Source organism: Marmota marmota, unplaced genomic scaffold (assembly GCF_001458135.2).
Source record: "Marmota marmota marmota unplaced genomic scaffold, marMar, whole genome shotgun sequence".
Lineage (NCBI taxonomy): Eukaryota > Metazoa > Chordata > Mammalia > Rodentia > Sciuridae > Marmota > Marmota marmota.
This window is the reverse complement of record NW_026000136.1, coordinates 7,796,526-7,824,376: the sequence shown is the minus strand read 5'-3', so window position 1 is coordinate 7,824,376 and position 27,851 is coordinate 7,796,526. Positions and strand designations below refer to the sequence as shown.

The 27,851-nt window shown below is 33.8% G+C and overlaps 1 protein-coding gene across 5 annotated transcripts in view; it reads left to right on the top strand.

The window, feature by feature from the left end:
• LOC107155910 (zinc finger protein 11-like) overlaps positions 1-27,851 on the top strand; it is an 83,179-nt gene that overhangs the window by 16,810 nt on the left and 38,518 nt on the right. For 4 of the 5 annotated variants that reach the window (XR_007341334.1, XM_048785389.1, XM_048785390.1 and 1 more), the window contains exon 2: positions 23,542-23,668. Coding sequence is in view for 4 of the 5 variants with exons in the window: in XM_048785389.1 (XP_048641346.1) it covers positions 23,542-23,668 (127 nt within the window). In the remaining variant the exon portion in view is untranslated. Of the gene's footprint in view, positions 1-17,539; positions 17,545-23,541; positions 23,669-27,851 lie in introns of those variants that run through there. The other variant, XM_048785391.1, reaches the window with a different exon arrangement.

Sequence of the window (27,851 nt, the reverse complement as noted above, 5' to 3'; positions counted from 1 at the left end):
TAAAAAAAAAAAAAAAAAAAAAAAAAAGAAAAGATTTTTCTGGAAAGAAGACTTTTTTTTCTTTCTCTTTCTTTCTTTCTTTTTTTTTTTTTTTCTAGTTTGAAGCAGGGAGAAGTTAAAATATCTCAAATAGAACAAATTTTTCCAAGTTTCCAGAAGTTATTCTCACTTATTGATCTAAGAGATGTCCTAAAGTTACAATTATATATTTTGTTAAAATCATTCTATTTGCTCTTTAAAATTCTCAATTAGTAACAATAGTAAAATTAAATACTATGCAGAAACGAAGTGAATATCCAATGTGTGAGTATGAATTTTTCTCTTAACTAAAAAAAGGGGAAGATCATGGCTAATTTCCAGATATTAGTGATAATGTCTTATTTCATGAAAAAGAACTCAAAACATATAAAAGGCCAGCATGGACATTTACTAAAATTTTTTATCCTAAACAAGAATAAGAACAACAACAAAAAACCCTTAATTTCACTTTTTCACATTCTTCTACTTTTTTTCCCCCAAGAACTTTAAATCCTAAGACCAGTGGATTACATCTGAGTATGAAATTTTAATCATTTTCAAATTTCCAAATCTGAGTCAGCAGAGATGTTATTAACCTGATCTCTGGGTAAACCATTACGTTTGAAGAGGCTGACAGTATTTTATTCATTGGTTCTTTAGATGAAAGTAATGTAAATAGTCTCTCTCTCTCTCCTGAACTGTCATAGTTTTGCCACATAGAAAGGCAAGAAATGCCTGGTATTGATTGTGAGAAGGAAGTGAATACCAAATAGAAACTTTTCTTTATATTTAGAAAATACAACAATGAAAACAGCTTTGTGTAAATTTATATTTTGATAACTCATATGCTTTAACACACACGGTGAAAACTTTCCAATCCACTGCATAGTCAGTGAGGAAGGGGGTGGGCTTTTGCAATTTGGCCTTGGCCTTCTCTGCCTTGGCCTCCATTTAATTCATCCAGCTTTAGGCTTTTCTTGCAGTATCAGGAATCCCAGGTTGTTGTGCTGTGCAGATGCTGAAGAAACTTAGGGAGCAGGCCTGGCTCCCCAGTGGTAGGAAATTTACTAAAATATCTCTGTGAAGTGACATCTTGAACCTGAGGAGAGAGGTTTTTGGAACCAAGGTGACTGGCTATGGCAGGAACAGAAACTGATGGGAATACCACATAGTCTCTGCAGTCTGCTGGCCTTATGGCAGTGAACCCCTCTGTCCCACTGGCCAGCCAAATGGGGAGAATGCCATCAGTAGAGACTCTATGCAGCCATCCTTATCCCCTCAGGGCATCCTCAGATCCAGCCTCAAGTCCTGTCTGGCTGATGTGTGATGGCAACCCAGGCAGGGTCTTTCCAGACTTTGTGGTGATTGACATGTATACATGTGAAATACCACATAAATGTATATATGGTTATATACTGACACACATATGAAATTTATATGTGTATCTATAGCAGTTTATATATATATATATATGTGTGTGTGTGTGTGTGTGTGTGTGTGTGTGTGTATGTACTTTTCATGGTGTTTTATACTATTTCTTAGACTGGATATAATATAACCAAAAATGTGACTGGCCCCTAGCAACATTTCCCCCACCATTTACGTTTTATTATGTCTTTCAAAATGCACATCCTCTTAAATCATCCCCGTGGGTTTCAAGTGTTTGGATAAATACTGTTATATTTTTAGCATGTTATTTTGGTCACATGTGCTACAATTTTTGTAAGTCTGTGTTTGTGGTGGGAGAATATTGTATATCTACAATAGGAAAACAGTTTCCACAAATAGATAATAACAAACTCCTTTTTCAGTTCATCAGTATTCTATTGTTTCATACGTTTCTAAATACTATTTAATTTTGTCAATGATAGAATTTTACTTTTCATTTCTCTAATATTCTTAAGGTTTTCATTTATTTATTTATTAAACACTTAGATAACTCTCATATAAGTTGACAGTTCAGGTCTCTTGCCTGCTTTTGTTTTGTGCTTTCTGGCTTCAAAAAACAAACAAACAAATTAAAAAGGCAGGAAAGAGTTATATTTCAGGGGAAAAATGGTCTTACATTTAATTATTAAAATATTTTATTTGCTTTTTTTTTTTTTGTCCCTGAGTGTATTGTAGATTTTTTTTTTNGGATTCAGGTGTCCTAGATAGAATGAATGTTGAGTATCAGTGATGCTGCTGAGCTTGCTGCCTAATGCTGGGGACCAAGGTCTGTCTAGTCCCTCATATAGGAATCAAATACATCCCAATTTTCGGATGGCTGTGGCTCCAAATCAAACAAGCCACTCTAAGCCAAGAAAGAAAATTTCCTGTGAGAGAAAGGATCTTGAGCCTGTGGTGTGCCCTGACCCGTGGGCTACATTCAGACAGCATGTTCATGGGTGAACCTCAAACACAGAAATGCTCACAAATTCTAGGCACTCTCAGGAGGCCACAAGTCTGTGTTGCCTCACTTGCTATGTGGATCTCTGTTATTCAGACACTGTTAGAAGTTAGAACCAAGTTCTCAACTGGGTAATAAGAGGCCCTATTCATCGTGAACCTAAACAATAGGAATTAAATTCCAATTCGAATTCCTGAAAGAAAGACTAAGTTTGGAATTAGGTGTGTGGCTTCCACGATGCCAATAGAAGTGCCAGTGGATGTCTGCTGACAGATGGAAAGCTGGGAGGTTGGTGGCCAAAGCTAGACTTACAGACTGTGGTAACACTCCAGGAAAGAAAATATGATGACGATGACGATGATAATGACAAGAAGGAGGATGTTGACATCAATGATGATGTTGATGAATCTTTGTTTTGGGCTCTATATGTGCTAGTCCCTGTGCTGAATGCACGCAGTGTGACTCTACAGTCTTACACTTTAAAATCCAGACTCTTCAATTATTTTGTGCTACAGCATTTTTAAGGAACAGAGAAAAATTTGTCTAAAGGACAAAAACCAGACTTGGAGAGAAAGGAAAGAAAGAGGAGCTAATGAAAAAAACAAGGAGGACCCAGTGACAGGCAGGTATTCAGATGAAGCATAGTGCCTGGGAAGCTGGGGAATGGAAAGAAAGACAAGGCTGTCCAAAGTGAAAGTCAAAGGCCAGGCATGGTGACCAACACCTGTAATCCCAGAGGCTCAGCAAGCAGAGGCAGGAAGATTGCAAGTTCAAAGCCAGACTCAGCAAAAGCAAGGCACTCAGCAACTCAGTGAGACTCTGTCTCTAAATAAAACACGAAATAGGGCTGGGGATGTGGCTCAGTGGCCGAGTGCCCCTGAGTTTAATCCCTGGTACCAGAACCCCCCCCAACCCCCTAAAAAGTGAAAGTCAACACCGACCAGAGGTCCTAGGGGAAGCCTACAGACTGGATAACGGGAATGTGAGAGATGATCATTTCATGACATAGTTTTGTGTACTTCAAACCATATATCCATAAAAATATTCTTCAAGTCAATATTTCAAATGGACTTGAACCTGGAACTAAAAGCTACACATTTGACTGCTGAGCTTTACCTAGCTGAAAAGATCATTAATATACGAATTAGGAGGTAGGATTGAGATGTTGATATCCTAGTCTCACTACAAGAAAAATCTTCAGAATGAAGTCCTATAAAAGCGTTTTTCTCCAACCATGGCAGAGCATGCCACAGCATGCCACTAGAATAATGGACATTTCCACATGGTGGCTTTCTCTCTTCTCTTCTCTTCTCTTCTCTTCTCTTCTCTTCTCTTCTCTTCTCTTTCTCTCTCTCTCTCTCTCTCTCTCTCTCTCTCTCTCTCTAACATCCTTATTGACTGTTTTTTGTTCTTGTTATAAACTGAAAAAGAACCTCCCTGGATCCTGAAATGGGAGCTCCATGACAACTCAGATATATGAAAAAGATTTTCTTTGTGTTATAATATGAAATATTTATTATAAAGACACAAATCTTTCATTTTGAAAATAATTTTAACAAAATCTTTTTTTTTAATATTTATTTTTTAGTTATAGTTGGATACAATATCTTTATTTTTGTGTGGTACTGAGGATCAAACCCAGTGCCTCATGCATGGTAGGCAAACGCTCTGCCTCTGAGCCACAACCACAGCCCCACAAAATCTTAAAATAATAAGAAAAGTTCTGCATGTCATATGGTCTAGTAGAGGTGTTTGGGCTTTCAAATGAGAAACAGTTAATTCCCGGCCCATTTACTTATTAATTGTGCAGCTTTGGTCAAGGAGAAAAAATAATATGGCCTGTTCATTAGTTCAAAGGTCAAACTGTAAATTAAGAAGTTTGCTTTTAATGCATTTAAAAAATAGAATAAAAGCTATGGCTAGATCTGAAGATGTTGGGTACTATATCCTGGAACTTCGTCTTTGATTCTGTCAGATATCTGGAATGGAATGCACAATAGCCAGCATTAGGTGAGAAAGTGTCTAATTCTGGAAACTTCTGGTTGGAGTTTCTTGCTCTCACAGGAGAGCCTCTCTTGTTCTTTGGACCTGAGGAGAAATATTGGCAAGGAATTTTATCCCTCACTTCTAGTATGAAAAGGAGGGGTCGGGTCTTCATTTCCCTGAGGTTAGGGGGGAGAGAGCTGTCAAATTTAGGATGCAGTTCTATAAGCTGAGATATGCTAAAGGCTTGAAATAGAGAGTTTTGAGGGTATAGTTCCAAAAATACATATACTGCAGTAGAAATATTTTATTACTCACATAGTGGTAATATTCTGGATACATTGGGCTATGGTATTAAAATCTATTTCAACTGTTTTTTTCATATTTTTAATTGAAATACTAGAAAATTTTAAATTACCCATGTGTTTCACATACTATTTTCATTGGACAGTGCTGCTTTGGGGGATTTTTTCCCCATTCAAACTTTAATCTGTCTTCTTATAAGAACAGAGAGTAGAAAAGTTAAATAAAATTTTATAGTAATTGTAATTACAATATTTTCATTCATGAGTAATATACAAACATTTATCATCCATGTGAATTTAAAGTGAGCTTATATTCAATGTTAAATGCTAATATTTACCATACTGGGCTGGACCCCACTACTACAAGAAAAAATTGTCTTATATTAGCTGCAGTCTAGACTTGGGATTTCATTTACCCTCACCTCAAAAGACAGAAAAAGAAAAAGCTACCACTAAGGACCTATTATTCTGACCTCATTTGTTCCTACATTTGATGTCATCTGTCACTCAGAACACTCGTTAGGCTCAGTCTGAGTTGGTAATGACTTAAGGAGGGTTCAGTGAGGAGCCCTTATGTAATCACTGTCCATTCTACCACAGAGCCAGTGAGGAGGAGCAGGCTTTGATAGTCCAGTGTGACTTTTGTCTCTGGAGCCTCCCATTCTTAGTATTCATCTCTAGGCTTCCTCTCCTGTATTCAGAAGGCATGGTTTGCTCTTTTTTTAGCACCTGCTGTAGATGTATAGGGTGAATACTGGGAACCTTGAGAGCCAGAAAATGGTGAGTGTGCAGTGACACCTTGAGATTGGAGGGGTGAAGCTGCTTGAAACAGGCTGCATTGCCTATAGTGGGACCTAGCAGCTGTGGACTGGAAACTCTGATGGCATTTCTCTAGCCTGCAGGCATAAGTCCTTCTTTGGGGCAGGTCAGTCCTTATTGGCCAAATAGGGTCTCTGTCAGCATTGGAGAACCCTGGTAATTCAGTCCTATCTCTGAAATGTGTCTTAAGCTTCTATAGACAGTCTTATCTGAGCACAGATGTGCCAACAGCCCAGCATCTTCCCAGATTGTGGTGATTTATGACTACAATGATGATCAGAATCACGATCCCAGGTATTGTTTTTTGAAGGAAAGGAGCTGTTTTCTTTAGGGGACTCAGTTTTTCCTTCCTCTTAAGCTTATTTTTCTTTGTCTTGAACATCAGAAGAAAAAAATATACTTTCAGGAGCTTAGAAGGAATTTCATCCAGTTCTGTTGTGTGGGCAGACCTCAGATCTGACATAGCTCCTTAGAAGCCATTTGATATCTAGAAGCCTTATTTTCTCATCCTTATAATTGGGGTTTTTACAGGACTCAGTTGGATAATGGCTACATGGTGGCTATTGAGACAAGTAGATGTTGTGGCTTCACAGCTCACAAACAAACTTGAATTTACTTTGTATATACTGGTTAACCATTATCTGATGCCGACATTAATGTTCTTTCAGAAAGTTTATAATCTTGTCATCATGGGCACTCATGTCAATCATATGCTTAAATATAAAATATAGAACTTCCTTGTCTGACCTCCATATTCCAATTCTCTGATGATTGCTGGTACTGCTAATAATCGTATGTCCTTCCTTGACTACCATGTACCATATACTCTTAATAAAGAAGTTTTGTACTGCATGCCTTTATAAAGCATGCCCATCTGTGTTTTTAAAACTTAGGGCTTTGTGGTTCTTTATATCCCTCTAGAGCAGCCTGCTTTATAAATGATAAACTTTGATTAAACTTACTAAATTTTCAGTATCAGCCTACATTTTGATAAATTGGGGGTTCTAGATGGTGTTTGTTCTTGGTGTATGCTAAACCCGGATCCCTGGATTCTGGAATTGGAGTCCCAAGATCACATTTTAAAATATGTAATATATAGTACTGTATTATATATACATATATCACAATTCCTGCTTTCTTTAATAATTGTTACATTCCAAGTCTGATGATGATAATAAATTTTGCATTAGTCTTGTGTGCTGGTGGAGGTGTTTTGGATTTGGGAGGAGACAGTTTATTTTGAGTTCTAGCCAAGCTGATTGTTAGTTGTGGGGCTTTGATCACAGGTGGAAACAGATATTATAAGCCTTCCCATTGGTTCCAAGGTCAAATTGCCAAATAAGGAGTTTTTATTTCATATATTTCAACAATAGAGTCTATGCTCTGGAAAAATCTGAAGATACATATTCCCCAACATCTGGGATCCCAAATTCCATTGTTTGCTATCTAATAGCTGCAAAGGGAATGGACTTTGACCAGCATCAAGTGGGAAAGATTGATCTAGTTTTGGATAGTTTGTGGTTAAAAGTACATGTTGTCACTTGGGGCATTGCTTCTCCTGCTATTTGGGCCTGAGGAGACATTTTAGAAAGAAACTATATCCCACACCTCTAGCATAAAAAGTGTGGGATCAGGCTCTATACCTCCTTTAGGTCAGGGGAGTCATAGCTCTCAACTCTGGAATGCGGCTACCCTGAATTGAGACACACTTGAGGCTTTAAATATAGTGACTTTTAGGATGTAATTCCAAATGTATATATTTCATTAGTAATATTACATTGGTCACATAATGATAATACTCTGGATACATTTGCTTATATTGTCTTAACAATTTTATTTTTTTAAATTTTTTAATGTGAACATTAGTAAATTTTAATTTATCCTTTTGCCGTGTCTGTTGTTTTAATTAGACATTACTGACTTAGGTGGTTGCTTCCCAGTATAAACTGTCTATCACAAGCTTGGAGAACAAAAATTTTAAGTAAAATTTTACCTTGTCATTATGTTTTTATCTATAAATAATAAATAAGCATAAATAACGCATAAATTGATATTACCCCATATATAGGATTAACTGTAAATGTCCTGATGGCTGGGCAACTACCCCTTCTGTGAGAAAAATTTACTGTAAAATAGGTGCAGCCTGAGGTTCTGGGCTTCAATTTCCAGACATAAAATAAAAAGACAGGAACTTGTCATTTTGGCCTCATTTATTGTTGAAATGGAATCATCTGTGACTCATAAAGAAGGCTCATTGGGCTCAGATTTGGGGCAGGCTCTGAAGCCCTCTCCAGTCAAAAGTACTTGATGAGAATGGTCCAAACCCATGCACAGCCAGTGAGGAGAGGGCAGGGTTCTGCAATCTAGCAAGGTTATTTTCTTCAGAGCATGCCATTGTTGTGATGGGGCTCCAGACTTTTCTCTTATGCTCAGGAGTCAGAGGTTGTTATGTTGAGAAGGTTCTGAAGATCCTTTGAGAGCAGGCCTGGATCCTCAAAGCCATGAAATGGTGAGTGTGCAGTGGCATCTTGAGCCTAGCATCACCCTATGCTTCCTCCTTGTTTGTGAGGATTTTTAACTTCAGAGAAATGAGGAAAAAAATTGCATTTTTCCAATAGTACTGAGGGTAGAACATACTTGTTTTACTGGTGAGCTATATCATCAACATTTTTATTTCATTTCAAGACAGAATCTTGCTGATTTACGGCGACTAGAGTCAAAAGTTTTGATCCTCTAGACTCAGCCTCCCAAGCAGTTGGCATTACATGTTTGTGATACCACCCCTGATAGATATTGCATTATTGACTTTCATATTATTACAGGTCGCCTCAAGATGAGGTCTAGACTTGCAAATGTGTATTAGTGTCTTCATTTTTGTGTTTACAAGAGAAAGGCCACAGAGAGAAGGAATATCCACCAAGTCTTGACTGCATCCTGCACAGGGTGAGATAAACTGGGTTTAAATGGGCTGGCTGCCACATGAAGTTAAGAAGGCGGTTGCAAAAAAATCACACAACACAGAAAGTAGTATCCATGAAGCAGGGGAAGATGGCTCTTTGACCTTATGAGTCAACCTTCCATGCTGGAAAGAGAGTGCACCCACATGTGGTTTATTTTATAATGGGGATATCAAAGGCAGGTATAGGGTTCAAGGATGGAGTCTTGGTTCCTGATGCCTTGTAGTGAGCAGATTGACATTTTGGCAGCTCATACCCATCTCAGGTGCTGTGTGGGATCTTAGGCAGAGTTGGAGTGGGAGGTTCACCTGCATCATGCAGTCAATCCCTGACAGGGTATTCACAGTGCCATACCTATCCCCTCAGGAGGCTGCAATGTGCAACACAAGCCAAACACAGCCCGTAGATGGTTTGTGACAACCAAGTACTGATTCACCTGCCAATTATTCAATATTAAAAGTTTCCTCAGATATATAAATAATTGTTTGAGAGGAACATGAACAATGATACTGAGGAGGGGAGATTAGGTATTTCAAATGTGAGGAAGAAGAGTTTGAGAAATCAATGCTGAGTTACCTAGTTATGAAAAATATAGTCCCCGAGATTTAATTATACGATCATGGAAGATATAAGAATGTATTTAATGCAATGGCTATGTTTTTAAAAAGATTTTGGCTAAGACTTAGTCAAAATTCATAACTAACACAACCCATCCACATTCCCCAAAACACCATTGCACTTTCACCTTGTGCTTATTCTGCCATTCAATAACACATCAACTGTGATTCCTCAATATGCGCTTTTGTTAAAGATAAATGTCATTGCATGGATAGTGGAAGGAGACCCCCATCGTTGTACAAAACACATGTATGAACATGTGAGAAAAAAAAAAAAAGAATAGCATTACCTTAGATTAGGTAGAGAGAAATGATGGGAAGGGAGAGAAGGGGTTGGGGGGATAGTAGAATGAAACAGACATTATTATTACTGTGTGTATATATATGACTGCATGACCAATATGATTCTGCGACCTCTACACTCAGAAAAATGAGAAATTACATCCCATCTGATTTAAATGTATGATATGTCAAAGTCATTGTACTGTCATGTGTAACTAATTAAAACAAATTAAAAAAATAATTAAAAAAAATAAAAAACAGAGAAATGTCAGTGTCAGTAGTACTCTGGGGATCAACAAGGCAGAACTCCTTGCCTAGCTTGTGACAGAAACCAGCAAACAAATGGTAAAAATCGGACCATCTTTGTCTCTGACTCTTTGCCCCCCAACAACAATAATTAAATATGTCATTCTTAGATAAATTGATGGATTAAGAAACTTGGGACTTTTGGGCCAAATAAGTGAAACACTGAAATTATAAATGTGCTGAAATATTATGAATCACTTGCCTCCTATAACCCTAAAGTTGTATTTCATTATTTACATGAGAGCAGTTTTCTAAGTAGTCTACTGAAGACACCCCAATTTTTTTTATTGAGTAACAATTCAAAGAGAATTAACATATTATTAATGAATTTAAAGTAAAAGAGACATGATTTTTTATTGATTTTTTTTTTTTTTTTCCAATATGGTCAAATCAGATCAAGGAGCATAGTTTACTAATTTACTTTTATTATTTTTGTTTCTTTGTTATTTAAATTTATTTTGTAAAACAGTATGTTTAACAATAATTCTAAGAAGAAAAATTAGTGATGTAGGTAAGCGATTTAACATATCCATGAGAAAATGTTATATATTCACAATGGAGTACTATTCAGGCATAAACCAAAGTAAAAATCCTCTAAGTTTTAGCAAAACAGGAAAGTGTGTGATGTAATGCTAAGGAAAAAAAGACAGATGAACAAATAATAGTAGCTCATATATTATCTTTTATATATGAAAACTAAAATAAATTTTAATTAATAAGTCTGAAAAACATACTAGGATGTTAGGGGTTAAAGAGGGGTGGTTGGATATTATCAATGTATGCGATGCAAATATGAAAATATTACACTAGCTGTCATTAATATGTACAATCAGAATGTGTTAAGAGCTGGGGCTACAGAATGTGTTAATAAAATCCAACATCTCCTATTTGAATCTATAGTCAGAACATCTACAATTGTACTTTCTTTGGAATTTCTCATATGATGCAAACTATTATAATCCTAAAACAACCACATTTCTGTTTCTATACATTCAACTTTTTTTTAATCATAATCCACCCCATAGAGTATGCAATGTATTTATGTGTCTAGATCATTCCACTGACATAAGGTCCTCCTGCTTTATCTATGTTAAAACAAATGAAAAATATCATTTTATTACCACGACTTGAATCCAGTGTTGCTTTACTATTGAAATATATTCCCAACTTTTTTAATTTTTATTTTTCACTTTTATGACAACACCTTGATAAATTGCTTAAGGCTGGCCTTGTAGTTTTGCCACGACTGCCATCTACAACATTTTTCTTTACAAAGTTCAACGAGAGGTGTGGTGTTACATAACTGTATGCCCATGGACTCAGGAGCTTGAGACAGGAGGATTACAATTTTAATTTGAGTACCATCCAATAGTTTTAATTTGAAAGAAAGAACAAAGAGAAGCTGCCATGGCTTATGCACAAAGCTTTTTGAATGGGCACTTTTTTATGATGGTGTTATCTGTAGACATCTGACTTTAGCTACTTGGCCTTTTAAAGTGAACTTGCACCTCTTCCTCTACAGGGATCTTTTCAGCCCTCAGTCTTGAACTATAGCTGCTTTATTGACCGCCTCAAATTTTGAGGCTTCCAGCTTCTTGAACTGATCTGTTACCAGTTTCCCGGTTTTACCAGTCTGCAGGCAACAATTTTGGGACTATTCATCTCATCATCATGAGAATCAATCTCTTAAATTCCCTTTATTGTACATATACATTTGTATGTTTAAATGATTCTGTTTTTCTAAAGGATCATGAGTTATGCAAATATGTACTGAGGAAAATATCTGGGTCATATGTTATTTCTAGTTTTAGAGAAATTCCCATAGTGTCTTTTATGATGTTTGTACCAGTTTATATTCCTGCAAGAGTGTCCATGAATTTCCTTTTCTGCACATTCTCTGCAGTATGTGGGTTTCCTACAATCATTTTGATAATACCCGTTGTAATCATGTACTATTGTGATATGTCCTGAAATTATAAAACTTCTGAAAGAAAATGGGAAAAAATCCTTTGACATTGGTGTTGGCAGGGGTTTTGGATAGGACATCCAATCAATGTACAAAAAAAAAAATAAATAAATAAAAAACAAGTGAGAATATATAAAGCAAAAATATTTTCATATAACAAAGGAATCAATCAGTGAAATATAAAAATAGACAATGGATTGCAGAAAATATCTGCTAAGCATATATCTCATAAAATGTTTAATATCCAAGTATATGGGAATTTCAGTGGTTTATGTAGTTTGAAGAACTTTAGAATGATTTGTTTTTGTATTTGTGAAGTTACTTATTAGGATTATAATCATGATTGTGTTTAATATGGTTTTGTAAATGGAGATAACTGACATATTCATGGTATGGGAGCTTCTTATTAATAACCATAGATTGGTTACTTTACCATTTATTTACATTCTTAATATAAATATGGTATGTTCTTTATTTTTTCTGAAATTTGCATATGTTTTTATACTGGTTTTTGTCAGATTCATATTTTTCTGTCTTTTATTTCTTGGTTCTATATAAATAGTATTGTGTTTTGCATTTTAAATGCAAGTTTAAATCCAAACTCATTACTGATCCTATAGAAACACAACTGACATGAATATTAATCTTTATTCTACACATTTGGTATAATCATGGTCCACCTTTTTTTTTTTTTACTATTTTTGGTATTCTACATACATGATTAAGTCATCAGTGAAAAAAAAGTTTGGCTTTTATTTCTCATTAACTGCCTCTTTCTCCTTTTTTCTTTTCTTGTGTACTTTTCTGTAACTGTTGATATGAGCTATGACTTTATTTGTAACTAGTTAATGTGATGAATTTTATTGATAGTTGAATTTTGTATCAGCCTTCCTTTTGTGAAATATTTTCCATTTTGTTCTAGTGTAAAATTGTGGAAATTCAATGAACAACACAAGCCTAGAATACTTTTGCTAGAAAATACCATAGTTCTTTTTAAAATAAGAAGACTAAAAGTTTGGTACATATAAAAAAGTAAATCTAAAGATACTCCCAGTGGCCCAATGTAAAATAATTTGAAATAATAATAATATAAATAATAATAATGTAAATAATAATGTAAAATAATTTAAAATGATAATAATGTAAATCATCATAATAATGTAATAATGTAATGATAATTAAATAATAATGTAAAATAATGATAGCATTGTTTTACTACCACCTCAAAAAGCAAATATCATTGAGCTAGTATTTATCTAAAATGAGAAAATATATAATGAAAGTAGAAAAAAAGCAAAGTGGGGACAAATCCTCCTTATGAAAAAATTCTAAATATTGAGATCATACAAAGTAGAAAGTAATGAGTAGGTTAACAAAATAATAGCTAGTCTAACAATATTCATTGATGAATAAAAAACTTGTGGGTTAACCAAATGAGAAAATTACATTGACCAACTTATATGAATCATTTTATACATTTATTAATACAGTTTTCTCTTAATTTCTTTGAAAAACCTGTGATTATTTAGGGAAAAATTGAAATGATGTATTATGGGATTTAAAATGTGTGAATACAAAACTTAATTGTTGTACAAAGAAGTAAAGAACATAACCAGTGAGGTAAAGTTTTTATATATTTAAATTACTAAGTTTAAACAATGTTATCTCTGTAACTTGTAAAATATTAAGGTGCACACATTCATTGACTCTTTTTTTTTTTTTTGTATCTATTGAGATGACCATATGGTTTTTGCCCTTCATAAGTATGATGTATTACACTTATTGAATTACACACATTCATTGACTCTTGATTTTAGTTCTTGTACTTTATGAGTCTTGTTGAGAAAGTTGTTAAGTTGACATCATGGAGAGTTGGTCCTAATTTTCTTCTAGCAAGTGCAGGATCTCTTGTCTAATGCCTAAGTCCATGATCCACATTGAGTTGGGTTTTGTGCAGGATGAGATAGGGGTTTAGTTTTATTTTGCTACATATGGATTTCCAGTTTGCCCAGCACCATATTTTTTGAAGAGGCTATCTTTTCTCCAGTGTATGTCCATGGCACCTTTGTCTAGCATGGGATAATTGTATTTCTGTGGGTTTGTCTCTGTGTCTTCTATTCCATACCATTGGCCTTCGTGCCTGTTTTGGTGCCAATACCATACTTTTTTTCTTACTATAGTTGTGTAATATAATTGAACATCTTGTCTCCTGCTTCCCTTTTCTTGCTGAGGTTTGCTTTAGTTATTTTTGTCCTCTTATTTTTCCAAATGAAAGTCATGATGGTTTTTTTTTTTTTTTTTTTTTAATTTCTGTGAAGAACATCATCAGAACCTTAATAGGAATTGTGTTAATCTGTATAGCATTTTTGGTAGTATGTGCATTTTGGCAATATTAATTCCACCTACCCTAAAACACGAGAAATCTTGTCACCTCATGTATTTCTAAGTATATTTTTAATTTTAAGCCTGGTTGCTACTATCCATTGGTCATTTAAGAGCATTAATCTCCAGGATATATAAGAACTCAAAAAAATTAACACCAAAAAGTTAAAGAACCCAATTAATAAATGAACTAAGGAGCATAGCAGTCACTTTGTGTAAGAAGAACAAATGTATGAAACAATTTTCAACATCTCTAGGAATTAGGGAAATGCAAATTAAAATTACATTGAGATTTCATCTCACTGAATTCAGAATGTCAATTATCAATAATACAAACAAAAATAAATGTATATGAGGATTTCAGGAAAATGGTACATTAATACATTAATGATGGGACTACAAATTGGTGCAACCAATATAGAAAGCAGTATGGAGATTCCTCAGAAAACTTGGAATGCAACAGCCATTGACCTTGTTATCTCCTTCCTTGTTTTATACCTGCTAAATTTAAAATCTGCATACTACACTGATGCAGTCCTGTTAATGTTTATAACAGCTTAACTCACAATATATAAACTGTGGAACTAATGTAGGTGCCCTTCCACAGATGAGTGGATATAGAAAATGTAAAATGTATACATAATGGAATATTATTCAGCCTAAAAGAAGAATGAAATGATGACATTTGTTGGTAAATGGATGGGGCTGGAGAATATCATGCTAAGTGAAGCAAGTCAGTCCCAAAAAACCAAAGGTCAAATGTTTTCTCTGATTTGCAGATGCTCACTTGCAATAGAGTAGGGCTGCTAGGGAAGAATAGAGGGATATTGGATTTCACAGAGGGAGCAAAGTGTGGGTTTGGAAGGACAAAATGAATAGGACATTATTACCTTATGTACATATACATCATTTACAACCAGAAAAAGGAGAAGTTATACTCCATTTATGTATATCATGTCAAAATGCACTATATTATCATGTATAACTTATGAGAACGTATTTTTATAAAGTGCATATAACTTAGTCTCCAGGAAATAAAGTAGCCTTTATATTATAATTGATTTTTAATTTGAATCCATTATGGTCTGATAGAATGCAATATAAACTTTTTTTTTTTTTTTTTGTATTTGCTAAGAGTTTTTTTGTGTCCTAAGATAAGGAATATTTTAGAGAAGAATCCATGTGTGGCTGAGAAGACAGTGTATTTATTTCATGACGGATGAAATATTCTATATGTGTTTTATGAGTATATGTTAAAAACTTGTATTTTTTTATAGAACCTCTTTTTAAAAAATTTTTTTTGTAGTTGTACACAGTAACTTTTATTTATTTTTATGTGGTGCTGAGGATCGAACCCAGGGCCTTGCACATGCGAGGCAAGCTCTCTACCGCTGAGCCATAACCCCAGCACAAAAATTGAAATTTTTAAAAAAAATCTTTTATTGATTTTATTTATTTTAAATACACGACAGCAGTGTAATGTATTGCAATTCTTATTACACATATAGAGTACAATTTTTCAAATCTCTGTATATGATGTATGTTCACCAAATTTATGCTTTTATAAATGTACCTTGTAGGTTTTTTTGCATTACAATTCTTAATACACATATATACCCCAAATTTTCATATCTCTGTTTCTATAGAAAGTATGTTGACACCCAATTTAAATCTTTATACATGTTCTTTTTTTTAATTCCCCTTCTCCCTCCCACCCCTATTCCCTATCTAGAGGTAATCTTCCTCCTTTGTTCTCCCTCCAAACCCCATTTTGAGTCACCCTCCTTATATCAGAGAAGACATTCGGCATTTGTTTTTTTGGGATTGGCTACCTTCACTTAGCATAATCTTCTCTAATGCCATCCATTTCTGCAAATGCCATGATCTTATTATTTTTTAGTGCTGATTCCATTGTTTATAAATAACACATTTTTTTTTATGCATTCATCCACTGAAGGACATCTAGGTTAGCTCCACAGTTTAGCTATTGTGAATTGTGCTGCCTAAACATTGATGTGGTTGTGTCCCTGTAATATGCTGTTTTTAGGTCCTTTGGGTATGGTCCGGGAAGAGGAAATAATAGCTGGGTCAAATGGTGGTTCCATTCCCAGTTTTCCAAGGAATCTCCATAGTGCTTTCTAAATTGGCTGCACCAATTTGCAGTCCCACCAGCAGTATATGAGTGTACCTTTTCCCGAATCCTCACCAGCACTTCTTGTTGTCTGTCTTCATAATGGCTGCCATTCTGACTGGAGTGAGATGGTATCTTAGAGTAGTTTTAATTTGCATTTCTCTGATTGCTAGCGATGATGAGCATTTTTTTGTATATTTGTTTATTGATTGTATATCCTCTTCTGAGAAGTGTCAGTTCAGCTCCTTGGCCCATTTATTGATTGGATTATTTGGTTCTTATTTTTTTGGTGCTTATCTTGTTCAGCTCTTTATATACTCTAGAGATTAGAGCTCTATCTGATATGTGAGGGGTAAAAATTTGTTCCCAGGATGTAAGTTCCCTATTCATCTCACATATTATTTCTTTTGCTGAGAAAAAACTTTGTAGTTTGAATCCATCCCATGTGTTGATTCTTGGTTTTAATTCTTGTGCTATAGGCGTCTTATTAAGGAAGTTGCAGCCTAGCCCCATGTGCTGGAGATTAAGGCCAACTTTTTCTTCTGTTAGATGCAGAGTCTCTGGTTTAATCCTAGATCCTTGATCCATTTTGAGTTAACTTTTGTGCATGGTGAGAGATAGGGATTCAATTTCATTTTGTTGCATATGGATTTCCAGTTTTCCCAGCACCATTTGTTGAAGATGCTATCCTTTCTCCAGTGCATAGTTTTGGCACCTTTGTCTAATATAAGGTAGTTGTAATTTTGTGGGTTAGGCTCTGTGTCCTCTATTCTGTACCATTGGTCTACTAGCTTGTTTTGGTGCCAGTACCATGCTGTTTTTGTAACTGTTGCTCTGTGGTATAGTTTAACGTCTGGTATAGCGATACCACCTGTTTCACTCTTCCTGCTTAAAATTGCTTTAGCTATTCTGCGTCTTTTATTTTTCCAGATGAATTTCATGATTGCTTTTTCTATTTCTATGAGGAATGCCATTGGGATTTTGATCGGAATTGCATTGAACCTCTATGGTGCTTTTGGTAGTACAGTCATTTTAATAATATTAATTCTGCCTATCCATGAGCAAGGTAGATCTTTCCATCTTCTAAGGTCTTTTTCTATTTCTCTCTTTAGGGTTCTATAGTTTTCATTGTAAAGATCTTTCACCTCTTTTTGTTAGGTTGATTCCCAAGTATTTTTTATTTACTTATTTATTTTTGAGGATATTGTGAATGGGGTAGTTTTCCTCATTTCCTTTTCAGAGTATTTGTCACTGATATACAGAAATACCTTTGATTTATGGGTGCTGATATTATATCCTGCCACTTGCTGAATTAATTTACTAGTTCTAGAAATTTCTTGGTAGAGTTTTTTGGGTTTTCTAGTTAAAGAATCATGTCACCAGCAAATAGTGCTAGTTTAAGTTCTTCTTTTCCTAATTGCTCTGGCCAGTGTTTCAAGAACTATGTTGAATAGAAGTGGTGAGAAAGGGCATCCCTGTCTTGTTTATGACTTCTTTATTTGGTTTTTATTTGGAGGGTCTATCCAGTGATGAGAGGTGTGTTAAACTCACCTAGTATTATTGTGTTGTAGTTTATTTGATTCTTGAAATTGAGAAGGATTTGTTTGATGTATATTGATGTTCCATTGTTTGGGGCATATATATTCATGATTACTATGTCTTCATGATCTATATATAATTCCCTTAAGAAGTGTGAAATGTCCTTCTTTGTGAATGATGTGTTTTGTTTCCATCCTTTTACCTTCCATCTGTGCATGTCTTTGCCAATGAGCTAACTCCCTTGGAGATAGCATATTGTTGTTCTTGTTTTTTAATCCCATCTGCTAGGCTATCTTTTGATCACTGAGTTTAGGCTATTTACTTTCAGTAATATTGTTGAAATGATTTTTTCCCCTGTCATTTTGATTTATTTTTTATTGGAATATTTTTCCCTTTGATTTACTATTCTAGTGTAGTTCCTTCCTTTCCTGGTTTTCAGCTTTATTCTTTATTTCTTGTTCATGAAATATTTTATTTATTGTGTAGTGCAGACTTTCTTGTTGTATATTCTTTTAACTTTTGTTTATCATGGAAAGTTTTTAATTTATCATCAAACTGAAACATAATTTGTTGGATATAGTATTCGTGGTTTGCATCCACTTTCTTTCAGATCTTGGCACATATTATTCCTACACCTCAGAGCATTGAGGTGTATGTGAATCAGGTGAGATCTGAATTGGTTTTCCTCTGAGTGTCCCCTATTGTTTTTCTCTGGAACCCTTCAAAATTATGTCCTTGTTCTGTATATTAGGCATTTTTATAATAATGTGGGTCTGTTGTAATTTTGTGTACTTAGAATTTTGTAAATAAACAAAATTTTATTATATTTGATTTCCCATTATATTCTTTAGGTTGAGGAACTTTTCTGATATTATTTCTTTGAAAAGTTTGTAAGTTCCTTTGGTTTGTATATTTGCATCTTTGTGTATCATGATAAATTTTAAATTTGGTCTTTTCATGTTTTCCCTTATTTCTTGGAAGTTCTGTTCATGGTCTACTAATATCTTTTCTCCATGGTCAACTTTATTTTTATAGAGTATATATTTGTGTCAATTGCCTGAAACTGTTGCAAGTGGTCTAGTCTTTTGGTGATACTTTCTATTGAATTTATAATTTGGTTTATTGATTTCTGTATTTTCAGGATTTCTGCTTGATTTTTTTTCAGAATTTCTTTCTATGGAAGCGTTCTTTTACTTCTTGTTCTTTTTTTCTTTCTTTCTTTCTAATTTTTACTCGTTACATTGTGTTTTACCACGCAGATCAGGTCACCTATGTACATTTTAAACTCATTCTCTGACATTACTTCCCCTGAGGTTTCAATGGCTTCTGTTATTGAATTACCTTGGTGTATTTCTGGCAATTTGTTCCCTTGCTTTTCCGTGTTGTTTATGTGTCTACTCATCTAACATGGCTCTGAAGCAGTAGAGTTTCTCCTCTGTAGACTTATAATATCCCTGAATGTTTCTAGTTACTCACCTTTTAGGAGAAGACAAATTACTACAACAATCAATGCAAAGAATATTCAGACTTAAACAAATAGTTTCTCCTGTGATAGTTGAAGTGTTGTGACAGTAAATAGAAATTGTATGCTCAGTAATTTTCTACATTAAAAACAATACGTTTGCAAAAGGGTTTAGAATTTGGTGGATAGGGAGAGAACCAAAGAGATGAAGGATGTGATGATTACAAGGGAGAAGGAGAAAATATAGAAGTAAAAATTCAATGGATGATTGAAAGAGAACAATAAGTATTGGCTGTTAGCAAAAGAAAAGATATTAAGAGAATCAAGGAAAATTGATAAGTGGGATATATATATATATATAAATAAATAAATATATAAATAAAATATCATACTAAAAATTTTAAAAATTAGGGCTGGGGATGTGGCTCAAGCGGTAGCGTGCTCTCTTGGCATGCATGCAGCCTGGGTTCGATCCTCAGCACCACATACAAACAATGATGTTGTGTCCTCCGAAAAAACTAAAAAATAAATATTAAAATTCTCTCTCTCTCTCTCTCTCTCTCTCTCTCTCTCAAAAAAATTTTAAAAATTAGAAATAAAAAGTAATAAAATAAAAATATAAAACAAAACTAATATATACTAACCAAACATGCAAGTCTTTAAAAAAAAAAACTGATCAATTAAAAATAACTCACATAAAAAATGCTAGATACCTTGGGCTGGGGCTGTAGCTCAGCATCAGAGTGCTTTCCTTGCATATGTGGGGCACTGGGTTCGATCTTCAGCACCACATAAAAATAAACAAAATAAAGGCATGCTGTTCATCTACAAATACAAAAAAATTAAAGAAATCATAGATATCTTACAAAAGTATATATATATATATATAAAATTTTAAAAATGCTAGATATGAGAATATAATACATAAATATGTATGAATTCCCATGGACTATTAGGGTCCAAAATAGAAACATACACAGACACACAGATCTTGATGAAAAGTATAAGAACTATTTCCATTGGAACTAAAAGATTATCAGCTTCCTTTCTCAGCAATTTTTGGTGAGGTGGTCTAGCATGATGCTTATTCAACACAAAGCAAGGGATTGTTAGAGTGAGAGAGGTTATCCCATAGATAGAACTCCTGGAGGCAGGGTTTAGGCTTAGGTATGCTCAAGGTTCTTATTGAATGCCAGTTGGTCTGGAGAATTTAAATCAATGCAACTTTAGGGCAGTATATATACACAGTGGAATATTATTCACCCATTAAAAAGTTTCACATTATGACATTTTCTGCTGAATGTATGGAACTGTCTAAATCATGTTAAGTGAAATAAGCCAGTCCCCCAAAATCAAAGGCCAAATGTTATTGTGCTAACACACAATACAAAGATAGGGAGAAAAGAATAGGAGTTCATTGGTTTAGACAAAGGGGAATAAAGGGAAGGGTGGATGAGAATAGAGAAGACAATAGAATGAATGAGATATAACTTCCCTGTTCATATATGAATATATGATCAGTTAAATTCCACATCATGTACAACCACTGGAATGGTATTCTAATTAGAATAAGTTATAATCCTTGTGTGTATAATGTCAGAATATAATCTATCATGTATAACTAAAAAGAAAAAAATGATTAAAAAATATAGTCTATTTTAGTTCTTTAAAACATATTTTCAAACAGATCTCCTATATTCTTTCTTCTATTTTCACACTTTCATCTAAATTATGTCATGAATTTATGACCTGCAATATTGAAAACAATTTTTTGACAAGTAAATATCCCAAACTCTTGGTATCCTTGATTTCCACTGGGGATGTTTTGGAGTCACAAGATATTGCTGAAGAAGAGAACCATACTTTGTATACTGTAGGGATTCTGGTTCTGGAAGTGTACAAGGTAATGTTCCTCTGGCGAGCAAATTCCCAGGGCGTTACAGGAACACTGTTTTCCACACTTGGAATATTCTGCAGTTTCTTCTTGGAACTATTAAGATAACTAATACAAATGCAGTGCCTAGCTGCTGCTATGGTAATGTTCTTCATGAGGAAGCTCTGTGCCAGAGTCTTATCAGCCTTGAACTTAATCTCAGACCCTCAGCTACTGGGTATAAAGGAACTCTTGTTAGACAACCACATATTTTACTGCTCCTAAACCTGTCCACATAATGGTAACTTTATACAATGGACTTTCTTGAGAGCTTCTCAAAGCTCCTAACATTGCACATTGCAACTTAGCAACATTATGCAGCTTATTCCTCAGTTACATACTAAGTCTGTAACTTGCCTAGTAATACAATGAACAATATGTACTAATGATGCCAATGACCTAAAGTAACCTACTGATATAAATAAAGCTAGCTGGCTCACGTGAACACCTCTTGGTTTGACTCTGCACCTTGCTACTGTCTCCTTTTCCTTTCCTTGCATTTTATATTCTATTCAGATGCCACCATTCATAAGTATAAACTGTAAATAAAATCCACATCCATGCTCCTAGTAACTTAGTAAGTCCTAAAAGAGCAGAAAGATTAGAAGATCTCAATTCTCTGCAATGCTAAAGAACATCTATTGGAACACTCTATTAGAGGTTACTGAGTATGGATATGGGAGACATACAATTATAAAATTACATAAAACTAGTGTATTTTTTTCAATTTGTGTAATTGGGTTCCTCATATCACAGAAGTGATGATATGTCCTTCTATGTTAATTGGCATTTTATATTAGTCTGCTCTATTATAGCTGATTTAACTTTTTCTGATTTAGATGTTCTCTGCCAGACTTTTCCCTATAACAGTCGTTGGTTTGTCTTGATAAATAAGAATCTTGGCATGATCTCCCTAAATTATCTTTAAAAAACCCTATTTGATACAGAAACTGTGTTTTTTCTTCATATTTTTGTTTTCCCTTGCTTTGAAGAATGGAGGTTGTCACTTTTGTTTACCATAGGTGTTGGCTTTACCATAGGTGTTGGTTCTGAAGGAGACCACAGTCCTACAGGATTTTATTTTATTGTATCTTCTGTTCACACATGTACACCTCATAAGCTCCTTGCATGTTCAGTAAGAGAAACAACACTCATATTTTTCTAAGTGTACAAAATTATAAACTATAGCTCATAACAACTCATGAATAAGGGAGAAATCAAAGAATATACAAGATTCATAAATTGTAGTGCCTACTTTATTGTCATTTATTATCCTTAAATGTGTCTATCTAAATAGTGTCTTTAAAAGAAAAAAAAAGTCACAACCTGAAAATGATTACAAATTTTCAAAAAATATATCTATTATTTTTACATGAAAATTTGTCGTTTTACTATATAGTATATTGATATTTAATGTATGTGAACATAAAATAAAAATAATTTCAGTTTAACTGTAATGCTCAGTAAATTCTTTTCAAATTTACTGTTTCCTATGAATTAATGTTCCCTTTCTTCTGAATTACAGATCAGAAAACCTTGGGTGGGCTGGGGATGTGGATCAAGTGGTAACATGCTCGCCTGGCATGCGCGGGGCGCTGGGTTCAATCCTCAGCACCTCTTAAAAATAAAATAAAGATGTGTATTCACCGAAAAATGAAAAATAAATATTAAAAAATTCTCTCTTCTGTATCTCTCTCTTTAAAAAAAAGAAAAAGAAAACCTTGGGTATTATTCAAGGTTTACAATTTACTGAAAATGTTTTATGAAGAAATACAGAAACCATTATTGTTGTCACATCATTTTGGGTTTTACAGAATAAAATGTGAAAATCTCTTTGAATGATATGTATACATTTGAATGATCTAAGTGGATTCTTCTTGTTGTTTGCTATTTTAATGATTTACATAAATCCAATTAAATATTTGAACTCAAGTATCAATGAATGTTTCCTTAGTGATCTCCCTTATTGTAATTCAAAAGTTTCTCTTGTCTCAGTGTTATTGTAATTATTATTGAACTTGATACTTATTCATAAATCCAAGCCCCATGACTGAACCATTGAATCAAAGTCTGCATTTTAGTAAATTTTTGATTTATCATTCTACAATTAAAAATTGAGAATTGCCCTTGATCACCATAATTTCTTCTTCGGAGGATCATACAATTTAAAACATAAAAAGCAATTAAATGTATACTCTTTTGTTGATGCTTTAATTTTTTATTATATTTCATCAAAGAAAATTATATAGACTCTTGGCTTTAATCTGCTCTCTTTCCACTGAGTTAGCTAATAGACTATGACAGTGTTTAAAAATGTGTTATTGAATAATTAAAATCACTTCCCTGCATGCAATCCATTTGTATTAAATCTCATTTCAACTTCAGTCAAATTAAAACCTGTGTGACTGATCATTTGCTCAGTGTGCTATTTATTTGCCTGTTTCCATTTCAGATTCGGTTAACATTTAGTGATGTGGCCATTTATTTCTCTGAGGAGGAATGGAAGTGCCTTGAGCCTGCTCAGCATAATTTATACAGAGAGGTGATGTTAGAGAACTACAGAAACCTGGTCTTCCTGGGTAAGCCTATCTTCATACTTTCCAATTAATTATCAACATTTAATTTCCTTCCTTCACAGAATATATCTTGGGAGTTTCTGGTCTGCATGAATGGATTCAGTTTGTTGCTTTCAAAAAAAAAAAAAAATGATTGGGCATGTTTTGATACAAAAAATAAAATGTTAATTATATTTCCCTGAGTCTTTATTCTTTTTCCTTTCTTGGTGTGATATATATTCTCCATATTAGATAAGTGGTACTTTAGAGTAATTCAGTGATGTAAAATATTGTGGCCCTCACATAGTCAAAGACACAGTTGAGAATCCCAACATCAAGGAGGAAGTTAAATGTTTATTGAGAATTTATCCAGCAGAAAACATAAAATATTCAGAATTTTAGGTTTGTTTCTCTTGTTATCATGGAATGTCTCCCCTTGTTTATCATGCTTTCAAATTCTTTAAAGCCTCTCCCTTTTCCTTTGAGTACTTTCAAATTAACAACAAAAACACTCTCCTTTGCTTATTATTATAGTTTTCATGGTCTAACAGGTTTTTCCAGTATTTGTTGGTTTCTAAGAAATGTATGTACATTTCTAGAGATCTCTAAGTCAAAACTTTGAAATTTATTAATATTCATAAAGTAGTTTCTTTGATATTTTTTATGTTTATTGGTCAAAGCTCTTAGTGAATACTTCTAATGCTATTCCTGTAATATTTTCTGCCATATAATGAATGTGAACATTCACAGTGCTGCTGTTTTGGGGTCAATAGTCATAGGCATCATTATATAAAATGGTTTTTAAAATAATATATCCGTGGATATTTGCAATTGTATGGGATAAAATTTCTTTCTTTTTTTAAATTATTTATGTCATTTTATAGAGTAGGATTCATGTTGTAGAGTATGTTTCCTTACATCGATTAAATGGCAACTTCCTTGACTTTACAAGTTAGGATGATATAAGTTGAAATTAATATATGCATGATATTTGTTTCTGTTGTCAAAAATTACCTGTGCTTTTACTTGCTTGTATAAATATTACAACTGTTTATGACTTTTATATTTCATCTAGATTGGTTTCTTGTCCTGCCAATGTACATATCCATGGAAATTTTTTATATGTAAATGTAATAGATTGCATACAGGGATGGTTTAATAATGAACTATGTTTGCATTTATATTGGAAGAATGGTTCTCACAGTGTTGTTGAAAGTAGCCTTGAATTTGTAATCATCCTGCCTCAGAATTGCTAAAACCTAGATTACATGCAAGTATCATCTATACATTGATGAATTTCTACTTATTTATAGAATAAAGACCATAGATCTTTAAATGTAGCTTTTAAAAAATTTGCAATGTTTTCTTTGAAATTTTAATGTAATTGATCAAAACCATAAAATATCCAGGTTTGGTGGAACACACCTGTAATCCCAGTGGCTTGGAAGACTGAGGCAGAAGTTCAAAGCCGGCCTCAGAGAGGTGCTAAGCAACTCAGTGAGACACTGTCTCTAAAGAAAATAAAAAATAAGGCTGGGGATGTAGCTCAGTGGTCATTTGCCCCTGAGTTCTCCTCTTTCCCCCCACCAAAAAAATGAATAAAATAAAATGCCATCTTCAGGATTTCAAGTGTACCTTCCAGTAATCTTATTTCAAATCATTATGTAATATATCTAAAAAAGTTTGCACCTGAAAAGGCAAAAAAAAAAAAAAAAAATCTACTACCATGGAAACATGGGCTTATGTTTGTCTCCTCCAAAATAATTATCATCCTCAATTCTTTTATGATCATTTTTTTTAGTTTTGATATCTTATAATCAGAATGCTGTACTATGTATCTCTTTGTTTGTGACTGATTTAACATAATGTACTTTAGATTTATCCTTATTATATATTTTGCAAAATTTCTTCCTTCTTGACATGGAAAAAATTTTCTAGTTTCAGTGTTCCAAATTGCCTTATCCAATCATTTCAAAGGATATTGGTTTGGAATGTACATGATGGACTTGTTGAATAATATTGTAACAAATATTGGTGTGCAAATATTTCTTATTTTGCAATATACGTGAGGGATTATTACCATATACACATACACTTTTTTTTTTTTGTAGAGGAAGTAAAGTTTTTTTTAGGAGCTCACAGTATCAGAGATCTCAGTCCATAGACATCCAGCTCCATTCCTTGGGGCTCATAGTGAGGTAGAATATCATTGTGGAGTGAAATAGCTCTTATGATGATGAAAGAACAAAAAGACTCCACTCTCCAGATAAAAAATATACACCTCAAATTCACACCCCCAGGGATCCATCTCCTTCAGACACACCCTACAGCCTTCAATTAATCGCATCAGGGATTAATGCATTGATTGGGTTAAGACTGTTAAAACCCAATCATTTCTTTTCTAAACATTTTCTAAGCATCTTTTAAACATTCTATTATGAACTTCTGGTGGACACTGACTATCAAAACCATAGCAGTTCCCACAAGGATGTAGGCTTGTACATGAAGAATCATTTTGCTATATTTATAAGTGATTTCTTTCACAGAATATTTTGCATTCTTTTTCTGTCAAGGAAGAAATTATTTTGAGGTATTTTATTATTTTTTACATATAATCTTTTTTTAACTTGTTTTAGTTATACATGATAGTAGAATGCATTTATGCACTTTGATACATTTTACATAAATGAGTTATAATTTCTTATTTTTCTGATTGTACATGTTGTAGGAGCACATTGCTCATGCAGTCATATAGGAACATGACATAATAATGTCTGTTTCACTCTACTATCCTTACTATCCCTATATCCCCTCTCCTTCCACCACTCCCCTCTACCTAATCTAAAGTAACTCTATTCTTCCCTAACACACCCTTTCCCCTTATTGTGAATTAGCATCTGCATATCAGAGAAAATGTTTGGACTTTGTCTTTGTTATATTGGCTTATTTCATTTAGCATAATATTCTCCAACTCCATCCATTTACTAGCAAATGCCATAATTTTATTCTTCTTTAAAGCTAAGTAATATTCCATCAAATATCACATTTTCTTTATCCATTCATCTATTAAAGGACACCTAAGTTGGTTCCATAGCTTAGTTAATGTAAATTGAGCTGCTGTAAACATTGACATGGCCATGTCACTGTAGTATGCTGATTTTAAAGTTTTTTGTTTTTTTTTTAGTGTGTGTGTGTGTGTGTGTGTGTATAGAAACCTAGAAGTGGGATAGCTGGGTCAAATACTGGTTCCACTCCAAGTTTTCTGAGGAATATCCATATTGCTTTTCATAACAGTTGCACCAATTTGCAATCCCACCAGCAATGTATGAATGTACATTTTCCCCCATATCCTCTTCAACATTTATTGTTATCTGTATTCTTGATGATTGTCATTCTGACTGGAGTGGGTTGAAATATTAGTTTTCATTTGCATTTCTCTAATTGCTAGAGATATTGAATTTTTTTCATATATTTGTTGATTGATTATACTTCTTGTGTGAAATGTTGGTTAAGTTTTTTAGTCCATTTATCAATTGGGCTGTTTTATCTATCTATCTATCTATCTATCTATCTATCTATCTATCTATCTATCTATCTATCTATGTGTTCATTTTTTTTTTGAAATCTTTATAAATCCTAGAGATTAATTACCTGAGGTGCATGTGTAAATATTTTCTTCCAATCTGAATGCTCTGTCTTCACATTATTGTTTCTTTGGCTGAGAAAGATTTTTGTTCAGTACAATACCATTTATTGATTTTTGATATTACTTCTTTATGCTTTAGGAGTCTTGTTAAAAAAAGTCAGGTCCTAGGCCAACATGGTGAAGATTTGGGCCTTCATTTTCTTCTAGTAGGCAATGGGTCTCTTTCTTGTACTGCCTAAGTCTTTGATGCATGTTAAGTTGAGTTTTGTGCTGTGTGAGAGAGATATTTTTAATTTTATATCATTTCATGTGGCTTTCCATTTTTCCCAGCACAATATGTTGGAAAGGCTATCTTTTCTCCAGTGAAACTTTTTGGCACCTTTGTCTAGTATGAGATGATTGTATTTGTGTGGCTTTATTCCTATATCTTCTATTCTGTGTCTTTGGTTTATGTGTCTGTTTTGGTGTCAAAACCATGCTGTTTTTGTTACTATCACTCTGTACTATGTATTCTGGTATTTGATGCCTCCTGCTTCACTTTTCTTGCTAAGGATAGCTTTG